This window comes from Pelophylax lessonae, assembly GCF_965119305.1.
Source record: "Pelophylax lessonae genome assembly, chromosome: 12".
In the NCBI taxonomy this organism is placed as follows: domain Eukaryota; kingdom Metazoa; phylum Chordata; class Amphibia; order Anura; family Ranidae; genus Pelophylax; species Pelophylax lessonae.
The window spans coordinates 131,119,257-131,133,757 of record NC_138779.1 but is presented as its reverse complement, the minus strand read 5'-3'; the positions used below and the strand labels follow the sequence as shown (position 1 = coordinate 131,133,757).

The following is a 14,501-nucleotide window of genomic DNA, read 5'->3' as shown; positions in this document are numbered from 1 at the left end:
TGTTATTTGCCAAAGCAAGGTCTTGTCCCTATGGAGACCCCTTAGAAGATAGGCCCAGGCTGCAGATAGCACTGTCCTAGGTCATAGGGGGGATCTCCACCTCTAGGTACCCAAGTGACAGATTTCACAATTCTAGTTCACCCGGACAGTGCGCAACAGGATGAACAAATGAACATGTGTGTCATTTCTCCCAATCATAGAGATGAAGATGTTAAAAATTTTGCATCTGCAAATTATTCCATCATTTACTGCTAAGTAGAAAAATTGATAGCCTCTTATAGCAGCTGTTACAGAATAGCACATCTGGCATTATTTTAGAAATATCATTAGAAAATATATTCTCATTAGGACAGGATGTAATGATGGCTGAGTAATCAAATAAAAAATATGGTTCATGATTTTAAATGGATGGATACATTTTCTTTCCTGGGTAGGCTAAATTTTGTTTTTGACTCTGCTGTACTTAATGGAGTGGTGAGCTGTTCCTAAAATTGGTCAGGCTTCCCTAATCTTAGTGGCTGATTTAACCTACCTTTGGAAGAAGTTTCCGGAGAATACAGCAGAAGAGCCAACCATTCAATTTATGAAAACGTATTTGTTCTCAGCCAATCCGGCTGGGAGGGCCACCCAGAAGGTGTCTGGGGGAGGAGATAAATGTTTTGGAGGCTTGCTCAGAGTGTTCTTGATCTGGGTCTGGTGCCCATGGGATGCAGCTTGTGTACTGGAGTTGCTTTTTGGGCAACAGCATGTGCTTGGCTGAGGGCCTGAAGGACATCTGATTGACAGACATTTGCTGGAGGGTATCACCTGTGAAGGTTGGTCTGGAAAAGGACCCTTTTGTTTTCTGCAATAAATCCAAAAAAGACACCCCAGGCCTAGACTAACCCTACATTTGTTGGTGAGCTTGGAACAGTGTCTGTATTCTAATAAGGGAGACCTGGGTCACTTCTCAGCAGCCCCTTCAGGGGTGAGCGGTTCACTTTCCTTAAAATACAGCCAAGATGTGCTAAATGTAAAATAATCTGTACCCAACACTACCCAATAGTAGGAAAAAGCAACCATGGCTATTGAACCTTAGAGGTTTTTTTTTAAGTAGGTTGTCTGTATTTATATTTTTTATTGTTTTTGGGTGACCAGACATTTTTTGGGGGGGTCCACATGTACAGCCCACATGTTCAATGAAGGTTCATACATAATTGGTTATTGTGTGCTTATTAAATGTTTATTGTGATTAACAATACTGATAAATTAGTTATTAGGGTAATTTTGACTTCGTACTTCATACTTTGCACTTTGGAGTTTTTGTATGCCTGTGCACAATAAAAGAAAACATCAAGTATATATCTACAATTCATCCCTGGATATAGAAATTGGCTATCGCATTCATCCCTGGATACAAAAATTGGCTATCGCCCCTCCTGACCACACCCCTCTTCAGTACCTTTTTCATGACACCCGCTCTTTCATTAAGAAATAGAAACGTAGTGTTATCCCATTCTTGCTGAATGCCACCAAGTGTCTCATTCTGAGGCATTGGAAGCAGACCACATGTCCCACATTGGCTGAATGGAAACGGAAGGTTAATTTGGTTATGGAAGCTGAAAGGAGGGTGTTGTCCCTGCGGGGGATGCAATCTCGCTTCAAGGATGTCTGGACTGGGTGGATGTTTTACTCGGAGGAGATTTTTGACACCTAGGGTACTCGGGGTGGACTGCTGGGTGGTTTCCATCACTAGGGTTCCTTCCCCAGGGAGTGTCTCCGCGGGGTCCGTGCACATTCCGGGCTGACTTTCTTCTTTCTCTCTTCCTTCCAACTTTTGGCGACTCCACTAGGAGCACTGCCTTCTCTCTTCCTTTCTGTCTCAGCTCTACTCTAAACTTTAGTGTGTAATAGGGGGTGGCAACTATGCTGAGTGACTTAGATTACTGACTGTCATGACTCCACCGGAGTCCCTGAGGACTGGCCCCGGTTATCGGGACAGGAATTGAATGATGATTTTCCTCTGTTTGGCCAATGGGCACACTCCTCATGTTGTCAACACTGTCTGATATAAACATGACTTTTGTTTCTGTGTGATATACCACCGCAAAAGCTGAATTCAATCTGTTACCTCTCTTTCTTGTTGTATTGTTTGTTCTTTCTGTCCATTTGTGTTTGAAAATGCGAAAATAAAGATTATTATATAAAAAAAAAAAGTATATATCAACAATAAATCTACAATAAATATACATTTTCCAATTTCCTGTCTCTTTATAAATGCTGCAAGTACAGAAAAATACCTGTTGATCCTGCCAGAAATCCTGTGAGCTTTTAATTTCCTGCAGTGAGCTAAGAATGCTATCTTTGTTGTACTGAAATCTCAAGCACTGTGATCAGTCTTGCCCTGCTAAACTACAAAACACAGCCTCCTCTTCACACCCCCCTAACCTGAAAGAGGCGTTTTGTAGTCCAAAAGGGAGAATTGGAAAGAGTGTGTGGGTGAGTGCAGATTGATGTGGCAGCAGAAAGCATTTAGAGTCGCAGTGCAGAGAAACAGAAATATATTGTAACTGAATTTTGGCAATTGCAGAACCGGCCTGGTGGGAAGGCAACCGGACCAGAAGCACTCACAGCATGTAAAAGCAATATGTCTCAGATGTGCCATCAGCATCTGTTTCGAGTGGTGGAATGCGGCTTGGCCGGTCCGTACCTAAGTGGGGAGGCTTCCATATGTGGTGGCATTTCCCTGCACGTTCTCTACTCCTCCAGAACCTCTCCCTGATGCTAAGCACTTTCCCTGCCAGATGGGTAACCTCTACTTACTTGCCAAGCCTGGGAGCCAGGTCTTCAATAGACTCTGCCTGACCCAAGATTGTTGCCAGAGTCACCTGAGGCACCAGCAACCAATCGGATAGCTGCCCCCTGTGACCCAGGAAACCATAAAAGAACTAGGTTACTCTTGACTTCCTCTGCAATGCCACGGCGGTTGAATGCCACCTGCAGTGGAGAAAGCAGACTGCACCTGCCTACAGGCTGATAACATGGAAAAAGATTTCTTTGTCACTAGGTAGATTAACCACTTTCCGACCGCCGCACGACTATTTACTGCGGCACTCAGCCCCTCACAGGCAAAGCGACGTAGGGCCACGTCGCTAGCCTGTGAGGCTCTAGGGAGCGAGCGCGCGCCGCCGGAGGCGCACTGCCTCTCGGTCACGGACCCCCCCCCGCGCGTGTGCCCGGAGGACCCGATGTCCACCGGGCACTGGTGATTGTCCGCTACAGCGGGAGAAAGGCAGGCGGCTAATGTAAACAAAGCGCCTGTCATTCTCCCCTGTGTAAGAATGGAGATCATACGGTTCTGCTATGTAGGACCGTTGATCTCTGTTCTTACACCAGTAGCCACATCCAATCACAGTTAGAATCACGCCCCTAGAGACACACTTAACCCCTCCCTCTCAAAAAAAGTTAACCCCTTCACTGCCAGTGTCATTTTTACAGTAACAGTGCATATGTATAGCACTGATTACTGTAGTAATGTCACTGGTAACCCCAAAAGTGTCAAAAATGTCAGTAAAGGGTCTGATCTGTCCGCCGCAATGTCGAAGTCCCGCAAAAAAAATCGCAGATCGCCGCCATTACTCGTTAAAAAAAAAAACAACAAAAATGACAATCTTTCCCTTAGTTAGTAAACGCAATAACTTTTGCGCAAACCAATCAAAATACGCTTATTGCGACTTTTTTTTTACCAAACATAGGTAGCATAAAACAAATTGGCTTAAAATGTTAAAAAAATTTTTTTTTTGTGGGAATTTCATATAAAAAAATGTGAAAAATATTGTTATTTTTGCAAAATTGACGCTTCTTTTTTGTTTATAGCGCATGATCAAAAAATCGCATAGGTGATCAAATACCACCAAAAGAAAGCTCTGTTTGTGGGAAAAAAAGGACGTCAAATTCGTTTAGGTACAGCGTCGCACGACCGCGCAATTGTCCGTTAAAGTCACGCAGTGCCGAATCGCAAAATAGGCCCTGGTCAGGAAGGGGGTAAAATCTTCCGGGGCTTAAGTGATTAATCGTCTTACTTTGTCCTGATGCCAATAGTCACAAAGCAAAAGGAAATTCCCAATCTAACACGTCTCTGTGGGTGGGGCTAATGGTACACTTATGATCCCATTACTGGAGAGACGTGACCTGTAAGAGAATCCTTAGAATTTTCAGGGAGAACACTTACTATCTTTGTATGTATCACTTTCTCACCAGCTCAATCCGGAGTGTAGGTTTCTGGCGAGAGTGCGGGTGTTTCACCTTTATGCTGTGTTCTCCATAACAATTCCTCTGGTAAACTCTCAACAGCAACATAATTGCAAGTGTGACATAAATCTTGCAAGGGGCATCACCTGTTATGGAGAAAACTGTTTAAGAGGACAATTTAACTCTGTAGAGAGGTCATTCCTTTTCCAAGGACAGGAAGTTTGGAGAGATGTTCCCAATGGAACAAGTACAGCAGAAAATAAACACGTATGGGTTTTACCCCTTCCCTATCCAAAAAGTAAAGGAAAAAAACATTTTATACACAAACATTATAACACCAACTTGCAATTAAATGTCCAGTTATAAAACACTATTGAAAATTATTTTGAATGGTCTGACCTGCTTTTTTCTGTTGTTTTCCAGCCATACACCAATGGACCTTATCCAGCTTATGGTATCCCAGGCAACAATGTTATCTACCAGCCATATACCATTCAACCAGGCCCTCCTGCGCCTTCTTACGTAATGGAAAGACGACGTGAGTATCAGTTGTATTGCTGTTAAATATTGAAATGCTGAGCATGCACAAAAAAATTGGTACAAACACAGAAACCGACTTACACTGATGTTTAGGAACAAATTGGTACACCCTTGTACCAGCTGAAAAAAAGAATCGTACCATGAATTGACCAATCAGTCAAACAAGCAATGTACAGTACAGTAATGTCTGTTGGTCTTGGATCTTGCATCAGAAAATCATATATTTTTCGTAAATCGTTGTTCCTGTTCATTTTAGAGACAAACATACATTTTTATTGTTTCAAAACACCAGGCAGATATGAAGATAAAGCCACAACAAGATTGGGTAAAGTCCTATACATATTGTATAAACCATAAAGAGTAAGAGCAAACATAATCAATAAGCATATAAGTAAAGGCTGTACACATGTGGTCTTGAGAGAAGGAACAACCCAAAAATATAATGGCGTAGACTGCATAAAGGGATATGAGAGAGAGGAGAGAAAAAAGAAAAAGGAAACGACCTGAGATGGTCGAGGCTAGAAATAGATATAGAGAGAGCAGAAGAAGGTAAAAAAAATTAATAGAGTCCTGAGCGATACACTGACACAAGAAAATAATGGAGTTATTAGAAATACTGATGAAAGTAATATCATTTATAATTAAACTGATAAAAAGAGCACAGGGGGGCAAACAACTCAGCCAGAACAGTGAGCGCTAAAACCCAAAGGGTCTTGTAAGGGATCACTGGTGGGACCCTGTTGTCTCCCAAGTATGAAATTTAAAGCGGAGTTCCGGGCACAAAAACAATATTTTTTTTTTTGTGCCCGTCCGCTAGTTCAGCCTAACCTGAAAAGGAATTGGATAGTTAGATTTTTTTTTTTTTTTTTTTTTTTTTTAAAAAACTCACCTTGTAATTGACGATCGTAAATACTCACCTCAGTGTACTTCCTCCCTCGGAGCCGCGGCTCACCCCGTCACTTCCTGCGCTGCGATGATTCCTGGGAGCTAAACGTCATCGCTCCCAGGAATCAATGCGACGGCACCGGCCCCGCTCGTCACTTCCAGGCGACGTCGCATTCCCCTGCTAAACAGCTTCTGGGCATGCCCAGAAGCTGTTTAGGAATGCGGCGTCGCACCGGAAGTGACGTAACGGGCCGGTGCGGCGCATTCTGGGACAAGAAGACGCGGAAGAAGACACAGAAGAGGACCGCGCCGGCTTCAGCCGCCCACAAGAAAGATGGAAACGCTGTGGAAGAAATTTTATAAGTAAGTATTTCTTCTAAAAGGTAAGTGCGAACCGGGACAGATCAGAGGCTAGCCATTGTGGAATATGCTAGCCCTGACTGTCCCGGGAGTATGTTCATTAAAAAATTACATCTGTGCCCGGAACTCCGCTTTAAGGTTGCACTGATTCATGAGTATTGTAGGGCAGTAGCAGTTCCTTGAGGGTATCAGAGGTGGAAAAGTAAAGCCAATGTACCATAGTACTCTATATTTCTCAAAGGTATTATTATCTAATGTCAACATTTCCTCCATATGCATTATATTGTTCACCGTAGAGACCCACAAGGTATCCTTTAGATTAATTTTAAGTGGAAAACAGGAAATAATCTGCAAGAGTTCAACATTCCAGGACAGAAGGGGCTGTCTTGAAGCTCGAGGTGGCCCCCTAGTATTACACAATAATTTGTAATCATCAAAATCTCCCTATCGTATACCTTCCTTATTCCTTCTCTTTCATGTTATAAGCATTCATCATATGGGCTTTTCCATGTCATTCACCAATGTTACCTTTTTTCATTTCAGCAAATAAGTTCCCGTTTTCCTTCTTTTCAAGCCGTGCCTCTAGCATCTTTGTTTTTATTGTTCTGATCGTCGTCGTTATTGGACTTGGTCTCATAACAGCATGTAAGTCACCTGGTCCTTTGTTTCCCTTGTATACAACAAGCTGTTCATCTAACAAACAGAACAAATGTTTACACACCACAAAAATAAGAACTGGTATCTTAAAAACAATATAAATGTGTACCTTTAGGTAGTTGATGTTTAGAGAAAAATGAAATGTGCAAAGTTCTCTTACCCACGTCATCTAATCAGATATTGACTGAGTTGCACCAAAAGTTACAATTATAACTTAGTCCCCTCATCCTCAGCAGCCCTTTCCAACCTTGTACTTACCTGTCCAATATATCACTCAGGAATAAACAGAGGCAATTGTCAAAATCTTCTGAGCCAGGCCCGCACTTACACTGTGCATTCTGTATTCAGTGCTATGGAGAGTTTTTATACCACTAGGGAACTCTTGACTAGCGTAGAACAGATGTCACTATAAACCTGGCTGAACGGCCAACCCACCACCCACTTACACCCTTTCACCTTTACCTTATCCCAATAATCGAGACGACACCGTGAGTGGAATAAAATTGGCCATAGCAGCCCTTTTATTAACCAATTTCAAATTAAATTAACATAAATTAACATAAAGGAAAAAAACATTCCTTAAAACAGAAACGTCAAAAAACAGTTAAAGCTTTTGTTGGTCTTTGAGGCCCCCCATTTTTATGTTCAGATAAATACTACACTGCGGGCCCACTTAAACATACTAGGCCTCCAGCCGCAAAACTCCAGCTTTGAGACAACACTCTACCCGCAGTGTACTCATGTTTCCTTCCAGTCAAACTGACCTCAACTGGAACGCACCAGAGGGAACCTACCACCAGTGGGTCCCGAACCATTACCTTGACTTAAAGGTTCTTGCACCTGCCAACAAAGACCAACAAAAAGACGCCACAGCTGCCACAACATCCCAGGCAAACCTGTCAAAACAAAGCAAAAGAACAAACCCCACCAAGGAACCAACAAATAGATTTCAAACAATAGGGAGGGAGGGAGGGACGCTTCTTCTGCCGAGTGAGGGGATTTTGGCGCCCCCCAGCAGATCCCACCTCTTCCTGCCTGCCAGCCTCACCTCCCCTGAAGCTAACCTATACAACTTAGGCTCCCCCCCATGACACCACTGCCTGAACTTGCTTCCTAATTTTTTAACCTCTACCACTCCCCTGTCCACCTAGTCATGCTGGCCCTCCACTATCTCTCCGCTCCTGCTCCGGGCCTCACTTTATAAGATTAAACTGAAAGTGCACAGCGCAAGGGTAGGTCTAGCTAGAATGATTTTGAAAAGTCGCTCTGTGACTTTTTAGGCTGTATCGGAGGCAGGCAAGCATAAAGCTGGTCATACACTAGTAAAATTTCATTCAAAATGTTTAATTTTAAAGTAGTTGTGAACATACAATGCAGAGGCAAAACTAGGACCTTCAGGGCCCCGGTGCAAGAAACCACGAAGGGCCCCCCCAAACCCCTGGCTGGGGCCCTTCCCTTCCAGCCAGGGGCTCTTCCCACTGATCCTGGGGCCCTTTACTCTCGTTGTGGGGCCTTTTATTACGGTCTCACAGCGGGACCCTTTCACAATTTCTGCAGTGGGCGCCCTTCCTGCCATCTTGGGGCCTCCCCACAGTGGTGGAATGCCAGGGCCCGGTTGCAAGAGTGACTTATGTGATCCTGGAAGTTCACCCACTGGTGTCAGTAGTTTTTATTTTTTGGTATTTTAATTGTATTATTTTTTATCATTTTATTTTATTTTTTTTACAATGTCACTGACTATGACTCTGTCCATTCAGAAAAGGAAGGAGCTGGTAAATTACATATTTATCGACCCCTTCCTGGTTCTCTATTGTGACACATCCCCTGCAGCAGCTGGCAGAAAAGGGAAGGGAGCACAGTGAGTGAGTGTGTGTGTGTGTGTGGTGTGTGTGTGGGGGGGGGGTGTTGGGCGGGACCAGGGGAACACACAGGGGCCCAGAGACAGCAGAACACAAGTGAACTGGATAGGAGGAGTGGCAGGGGCAGCATACAGAGGAACCAATCTCCTCCATTTTCCTCCTGCAGCTACAGGAGGAAAAAGGAGGACAGTGATTTCTCTATATGTGCCCCCGCCGCCCCTCCTATCCAGGTGTACAGGGGAGCCGCACAGGCCCCCTGGAGCATGGGGCCCGGTTGCATTTGCAACCTCTGCAACCCCTGTAGTTATGTCCCTGATACAATGTTATAGACACTTTCCAATACAGTTACAGCTACCATAACTGCTTTTGTTTCAGAAATGAACATTCTTACCTTTTTTTCATAATATTAAAAGTTCATGTGACCATCCTGATCTTAGGGGTGTGGGGGGGGGAGCAGGGTTACAGGACGCTGTGCAGACACATACCTCAAGACTGGGGCAGACAGATTTTGTGAAAGTGTCGTTTATGAGTTGTAAAAGTGGTGCAGAATGCATCTAATTCATTTACCCGTCTAGAGCTTGTCCTAGAATTTTGGCTCATGCTGCGCCGTTTTTAGAAGGCATGCGAGATGCTTTTGCAAAATCTGTCGGAGCCAGTTTTTCTCTCCGTATGCCAAACAAGAGTTGGTCTTAATTAGCTCTATTTTAGTAAAATATGATCTGTCATTTTGAAAGTTGATATAATATAAAAGTGACGCATTGTAGAACTACCTGATTTTGGTGCTATCAGAACTGAAAGTTTCGCAAATACTTCATGAATTTGGTGCAATACTTTAACAAGAGGGATTAACGCTAGAAAAGCGGCACAGTGGCTTTACTGAATTACCACCATATTGTGCCTATATTCCTGTTCAGCTTGAGGCAAGATACAGGCCATGCTTGAGCAGAGGGTATGTTCAAGGGAGATGAGGGGGAGGGGTTGTATGCCAGAGGCAGGCTGTGATTGGTCAAGGGGTGTGGCCACCGAACAGACTACTCAGTACAGGCATGCTGTGCATCTGTACAGTGCCCAGTACCTCTGAATGGCCAGGCAAAAGATGAAAACTTACTATACTAACATGTGTTTCTGGGTTGGTACCTCAAGCCAAAAGTTTATAGGTGGGGACTTTTGAGGCAAGTAGTAGTATTAATACCGTTTTGTAAAATAAATCAGAAATGTAATGTTATATACTTGTGATACATATATACAGTGTACAAAGATATATTGTGACGGGTTAGAGACCCATGTGAAGGAGGTGTGAATAGTAGAAATTGGTGACAGGTGTTGATTAAAGTGACTTTTTTAGGAAAAAATCCTCTCTTCTGTTAGAGAATTTCTCCTGCGTCTTTACCCAACGCGTTTCGGCTCTCAGACGAGCCTTTTTCAAGGGTGGTTGTCACCGCTCTACAGTAATTATACAATAGTATCATTCGTTTTCTTTCAGTAAATACCACTGATTTTATTCAGTGTGGTATCTTAGGAATATTCAATATCTGCATATACATACATCAGTGTTTTCTCCGTGTGTGATTATGATTCTCCCGTTGGGACAGCGAGAACCGTTGGCTGCATCCTGGAAGATACACAAAGCAAAGAAGCTGAGCCATGTTAGTATAGTTGAAGGGGTTTTTTTTTTTATCTCTATCAGCTTTTTTAAGAATAAGACTTAGGAAATCAATTGAGAAAATATATTTTTCCGAACAGACACGATTTATGTGCTTTAACTCCAACTCGGAAAGGAACACAGAAATCTCGATATCGGAGGAGTATTTGAACAGGTGTATGCCCAAACAGACAGCACTCGGCCAAATACTAATTGTAAGTGACAAAAACCAACATTTACTCTATATAGAACTATATTATCACACTCCTAATAGCTCAATATCTTCCAGGATGCAGCCAACGGTTCTCGCTGTCCCAACGGGAGAATCATAATCACACACGGAGAAAACACTGATGGATGTATATGCAGATATTGAATATTCCTAAGATACCACATTGAATAAAATCAGTGGTATTTACTGAAAGAAAACTAATGATACTATTGTATAATTACTGTAGAGCGGTGACAACAACCTTGAAAAAGGCTCGTCTGAGAGCCGAAACGCGTTGGGTAAAGACGCAGGAGAAATTCTCTAACAGAAGAGAGGATTTTTTCCTAAACAAGTCACTTTAATCAACACCTGTCACCAATTCCTACTATTCACACCTCCTTCACATGGGTCTCTAACCCGTCACAATATATCTTTGTACACTGTATATATGTATCACAAGTATATAACATTAAATTTCTGATTTATTTTACAAAACGATATTAATACTACTACTTGCCTAAAAAGTCCCCACCTATAAACTTTTGGCTTGAGGTACCAACCCAGAAACACATTTAAATTGGGACGACGGCAAACCCTGTATTCTTAAATAAGCTGATAGAGATAAAAAAAAAAACCCTTCAACTATACTAACATGGCTCAGCTTCTTTGCTTTGTGTGATTAGTTTAGAACAAGGAGGAACGGTGACTGGCAGGATCAACCAGCTACTTCAAATGGAAGAGTTACATGAAAATAATAGAGACTATGGGGTTGATTTACTAAAACTGGAGAGTGCAACATCTGGTGCAGCTCTGCATAGAAACCAATCAGGTTCCAGTTTTTTTTTTTTTTTGTCAAAGCTTAATTGAACAACCATGCACCAGATCTTGCACTCTCTGGTTTTAGTAAATGAATCCCCCATTATTTATAAAATACACATGTGAACACACACACATAGAAAACAATATACAGTATATTTAGGGTAGTAAACAAGCCACTGCTCCAGATAGCCAACACCACAGGACTCACTCGACTGGCTTCAGGAAGGTGCTAGCCCGGCTCCTAACTGTGTCAGATGAAAGAAAGAAAAACAGAGAGGCCAATTCGCTGCTCCAGGTGAGAGGTAAAATCCTGAGGACAGGTGGGACTGGGTGCTAGCCCCGGCTCGCATCCATGTATACAACTTGGGAAAGAAATTGGCTGCACACCTCCGCCGGTCCAATAGATTTATTGAAACATGTATAAAACTGCCACCAGGACCTTTTGATTTTGAAGAAGCACGTTGTCAGTGTAAAACGCGTCAACCTTTCTATGGTCTGTGTCCTTGTCCCGGTGTCAGTTTTATATAGGTTTCAATAAATCTATTGGACCAATGAAGGTGTGCAGCCAATTTCTTTCCCAAGTCAGATGAAAGCAAGAAGATTCTCTGGATGCCTGCACTTTTCATCCAGTTAGAAGCCATCTTTATTGTCTATAAACCTATATAAATAGTTACATAGTTACATAGTAGGTGAGGTTGAATAAAGACAATAGTCCATCCAGTTCAACCTGTGTAGATGTGTGTGGCTGTAATCATCTAACATAGCCCTTAATGTTCTGATCCTTGAGATGTAAGTCTAAGAGTCTTTTGAAAGCCACCATACTTCCCGCAGAAACCACCTCTTGTGGTAGAGAATTCCACAATCTTGTAGCTCTAACCGTAAAGAACCCCCCACGTTGCCTGAGGTTAAAACGCTTCTCCTCTAATCGCATTGTATGCCCTCGAGTCCTCATGCAATCCCTTTGACTGAACAGCTTATTTTCTAAGCTGAGATCCCTATTGAGATATTTATAAATTGCTATCATGTCCCCCCTCAGGCGTCTCTTCTCCAGGGAGAATAAATCGAGCGAATGCAGACGTTCTTCATAGTTAAGGTCCTCCAATCCCCTAATCAGTTTAGTTGCCCTTCTCTGGACTCTCTCCAGCTCCATCACATCCCTCCTGAAGACTGGCGACCAGAACTGGACAGAATACTCCAGATGCGGTCGGACCAGAGTTTTATAAAGTGGAAGTATTATAGTCTTATCTCTGGAATACATCCCTTTCTTTATGCATGCTAATATTCTGCTGGCTTTGGCAGCTGCCGCTTGACATTGCATGCTGTTGCCTAATCTATCATCAACCAAGACTCCCAGATCTTTCTCCATTTTTGATTCCCCCAAGGGTTCCCCTCCTAACGTGTATTGTGCTTTTATGTTTTTAGTCCCCAAGTGTAAAACCTTACAATTCTCCACATTGAACCTCATTTGCCATGTCGTTGCCCACTTTGTTATTTTGTCCAGGTCATTCTGTAGGATATCTGCTTCATGCTGTGCAGTTATTGCCCTGCCCAATTTTGTGTCATCTGCAAAAACTGATATTGAACTACTGATCCCGTCCTCAATGCTGTTTATGAATAAATTGAACAAGGTTGGTCCCAGGACTGAGCCTTGGGAGACCCCGCTTGCCACCTCAGACTGAGTATGCTCTGTCTGAGTATGCGCTGTTTATTACCACCCTTTGGACATGCCCTTTTAGCCAGTTCCGTATCCATGAGCAAACCCTGCTGTCGATACCTGCAGACCTTATTTTATAAATTAAGCGCTTATGGGGAACTGTATCAAATGCCTTAGCGAAATCCAAGTACACCACAATTTACAGCGGGGGAAAGAGACAAGGTAAGGTGTTTCACCCTGTGTTTAGCACTTATACCAAATCTGTCCGCGCCAGTCTTTATGAATTTCAGTATGAGTGAGCACTAAACACAACATGAAACACATTACCATGTCTCCCCCCCCCCCCCCATCCTACTACATATTCACTGATTTATATATTTTTACAGAAGATGGCTTTAACTGGATCTAAAGAGTGCAGCTATTCTGACTTTCTTCTCTCTTCACCAAATATTTAGGGTAACATACAATTTTAAAACATTTGTTTCATTTTCTAATCGTTAGTGAAGCAATTTGGTAATTAATTTTTGAGAGCAGTGGCAAAAAAAAATTGTAAAGTAGCAAAATGGAAAATACTTCTCAAAAATGTTTCTCATATGTGTTTTTCCGTTGAAAAAGTAAATTTGTTTCACAATCTAATGTTAAAGAATTTGTCAACCCAACATTTCATTCTCCTGATATGTGCCTGCTGTACTATGTACTTGTATGAAAAAAATATCCTGTTCTCTTTGCATTGTTTCCTTTGTGTAAAATCCCTGGTGTTCCTGCCAGTCGCTCTGCTTTTCTATTTAAACCTGACCACACTAAGCAGGAGAGCACAGCCTGGTCCGTTCAAGCTGTGCTGGGAACACAATTTGCTCTCCTTCAATGATCAGACTTCTGCACAGCCTTTCACTGAGAAGTTCAGTGTGCTGCTGTGTCTCCTCCCTAAGCTCCTGCTGTAGCTGAGAACAGAGGGAATGTGATCACCTAAATATAAAATATATTAAATAAAAAAGGGAAAAGGGTATTTATAATGTTTTTTTACATGTATGCATAAATGTTTTGCCTTTCATTTCAGGTGAGGGTTTACATATGCTTTAAAAACAAATGAAAACTTGAAGCACTTTTGAATGTTCCATCATGACTTTTCACTGGTGTGCAGTCATGTTGGAACAGGAAGGGGCCAGCCCCAAACTGTTCCTACAAAGTTGGGAGCATAAAATTGTCCAAAATGTCTTGGAATGCTGACGCTTTAGGAGTTCCCTTCACTGGAACTAAGGGGCCAAGCCCAACCCCTGAAAAGCAACCCCACACCATAATCCCCCTTCACCAAATGAATTGGACCACTGCACAAAGCAAGGCCTATACAGATATGGATGAGCGAGTTTGGGGTGGAGGAACTTGACTGGCCACCTGCACAGAGTTCTGACCTCAACCCGATAGAACACCTTTGGGATGAATTAGAGCCTGGTCATTCTGATTGGATAAAACTTGGATGCTTTTCAGTGTCAGAACTTGGTCTCCATACATTCCTATGGGACAATATAGTGGCCATTAGACATATATAGGAGGAGCGTGTGAGCAAAAAGATGCATAAGTAAATTAATTCCCTTGCCAAAACAATTATCAGGGGAACATTTTCCTAAGAAGACTGGATTGTCTACA

The 14,501-nt window shown here is 42.6% G+C and overlaps 1 protein-coding gene across 1 annotated transcript in view; it reads left to right on the top strand.

Moving 5' to 3' along the window:
* Positions 1-14,501, top strand: part of LOC309567884 (transmembrane protease serine 13-like) — a 139,139-nt gene that overhangs the window by 65,017 nt on the left and 59,621 nt on the right. Inside the window, exons 2-3 of the mRNA XM_082273396.1 lie at positions 4,654-4,768; positions 6,559-6,660. Coding sequence (XP_082129522.1) covers positions 4,654-4,768; positions 6,559-6,660 — 217 coding nt within the window. The remainder of the gene's footprint in view (positions 1-4,653; positions 4,769-6,558; positions 6,661-14,501) is intronic.